Below are 2268 nucleotides of genomic sequence, written 5' to 3' on the forward strand. Positions count from 1 at the left end.
TAATTTGTAATACCAAACCCGCTTGCAACCCGCAAAATTATCTGCAGCAGGTGAGTTTTGGTGGCAGGTTTGTGGGCACAATTGCCATCCCACCTAACCCCAAAAATAGTTGCATTTTTGTAATTACAAAATTTCACCACGTGGCATAGTATAAGACGATATAAGAGGAAAGCTTATGGTATTATAATAGACGTTCATGCACCCTAATACTGGTGAGTGCATCCTAATCAAACTTCAACACAAGCATCGCTTTCAGGAGAAGAGAGAAAGGGGAAAAAAAACACAAAAATCAAGCCCTAACAACGAATTGAAATCGCCGACGATAATCGAACCCTAATACTGCTTCGCCGCATTGCCTGCTTCGGTAGTAAAGTGAGTATCATTCATTTTTTGTGGGTTTGGCTGTAACTTTTTATTTGTTTGTTGATTTGATTTGTTATAGGAATTTTGAAATTTTATTACTGGTTTGATTCAAGTTCATGCCTAGTCTTTGAGTTATCCGTCGTCTCATTTAATTTGATGGAAATGATTCTGGGGTTTCTTAATTACATTCTACTTTGTGACTTGTAGTTGATATTTAGGGTTGTAATCTCGAAACATAAAATCTTGTTAGTGGGTTGAATTTTGGGCGTCAGTAGCTTTCTCATTTTACATGTTTGCAATGCAAATGAATAATTATTCACCTTTCGATCAGTATCTAATCTTCATCATATGATAGATTAACAAACCTAGAATTGATGCTGCAGCCAATATTATTTAATGTTCTTGCATACACATAGTCAATGATTGTGGTGCCACAATTTTTTTTGGGGCACAATGCCTATGTTCTGGATGCTTAGGAGTTTTCTACAGTTTGAACATTCTAATTTTTTGGCCAATAAGATTATCTGCGGCCAATATTATTTAATGTTCTAGGAAGAGCTTCTGTCTGTCTGTGTACGTATTTTTTTGTTGGCTGCCATTTATTGATGTGTCTTTTGTGCTTGATTAAATGGGAAATACTAGCTATTAATATCAAGTCACTATTTGAGCATATGGATTCATTAAAGGAAGGCTAGACTATGTCTAAAAATTGTAATGAAATTCTATCATTTGGCTGTTAAATCAATTGCCTAGTTTAGCATTTAAACCCTTGGTGGAGATGTGAAGAAAGTTTTGATGTCTATCATTGGTATCAAGAGTGGGAAGAAATTCTACATTTTTATTTGTGATTAGAAAGATAACTTATGTGGATCTCTTCAGGTATATTTTGCCTGGGGGTTGCAGTATAATGGGTGATTTTGCAATTCATATTAGTGCCAATCTTGTTAGTCAACTAGCTGAAGACAGTGGGAAGGTGAAGAAGAAAACAAAGAAAACTAAACCTAGGAAGTCACAAGAGCCCCAGCAGCCCCAAACCAAGGTAAATCAGAAGCAAATATTGGATGATTCTAAAACACAGAAGGGAACTCCAGCTCCAGGATGGCCACTTCAGCCTCCAGTGTTTCTGCCACTATCCCCTTCTGCTCATTCGGCAGAGTTGGATGCAATTCGATCTGTCCTTCATGAGAGTGAAAGGGTTTTGGAAAAGATACACAAACAGGAAGAAAACATGGTGCAGGAAGTGACAGAAAGAGCTAAAACTCTCCGTGATCAGGAGTTTAAGCTTCCTTACCAGAAGCCATTGCCCTGTTTGGCAGAGAAAGATGCTTGTGAGTCATGCTATAAGGAATTTGGGAAGGACCCCCTAAAATGTCTCCCTTTGCTGAAAAACTACGCAGATTGCTCTCGCAGAGCTAGGCAACAAGTTAGTTCGGCAGATAAGTAGAATTGATGAAAATTTTCAAGTCATACAATTTAGTGCAATCCTTTTGCTAGTTTGAACGACAATAGAATTTTTGCAGTGCAAATAAACCAAACACTAAACTGTGAACACCATTGTACGCTGTTGTTCTGATGGCTTCATTTTAAATCTTTTGCTTCTCTGCATCTCCCAACAGTTATTTTTGCGCAAGTCTGTCTGACATTGATTCAACCCCTAGATCTTTTGTTTTAACTAACTTTTTGACTCCATACGTGCCCTCATTGCGCATCAATTCTATTAAATTCAAAGTATAAACTCATGTATTGTGTTGTAATGCAAAATCAATTTGTGCTCCCATATCTTGTGCAAGAATTTGCATTACTTTTTGTTTTCATTGTTGTATAACGACAAATTTTCAATGCTATTGAGGAACAATGTAATCTAATCGATTGTTCCATCCTTGGAAGAAGACGTTATATAGGAAG

At 37.0% G+C, this 2268-nt stretch overlaps 1 protein-coding gene across 1 annotated transcript; it reads left to right on the forward strand.

Moving 5' to 3' along the window:
- The first annotated feature begins 203 nt into the window (after window positions 1-203).
- Window positions 204-2039, forward strand: LOC18048578. The gene is made up of 2 exons (XM_006440333.2): window positions 204-372; window positions 1243-2039. The coding sequence occupies exon 2, from the start codon at window positions 1271-1273 to the stop codon at window positions 1805-1807; it is 537 nt and encodes a 178-aa protein (XP_006440396.1). The 5' UTR covers window positions 204-372; window positions 1243-1270; the 3' UTR covers window positions 1808-2039.
- The last annotated feature ends 229 nt before the right edge of the window (window positions 2040-2268 follow it).

Source organism: Citrus clementina, unplaced genomic scaffold, assembly GCF_000493195.1.
Source record: "Citrus clementina cultivar Clemenules unplaced genomic scaffold, Citrus_clementina_v1.0 scaffold_3, whole genome shotgun sequence".
NCBI classification, from domain to species: domain Eukaryota; kingdom Viridiplantae; phylum Streptophyta; class Magnoliopsida; order Sapindales; family Rutaceae; genus Citrus; species Citrus x clementina.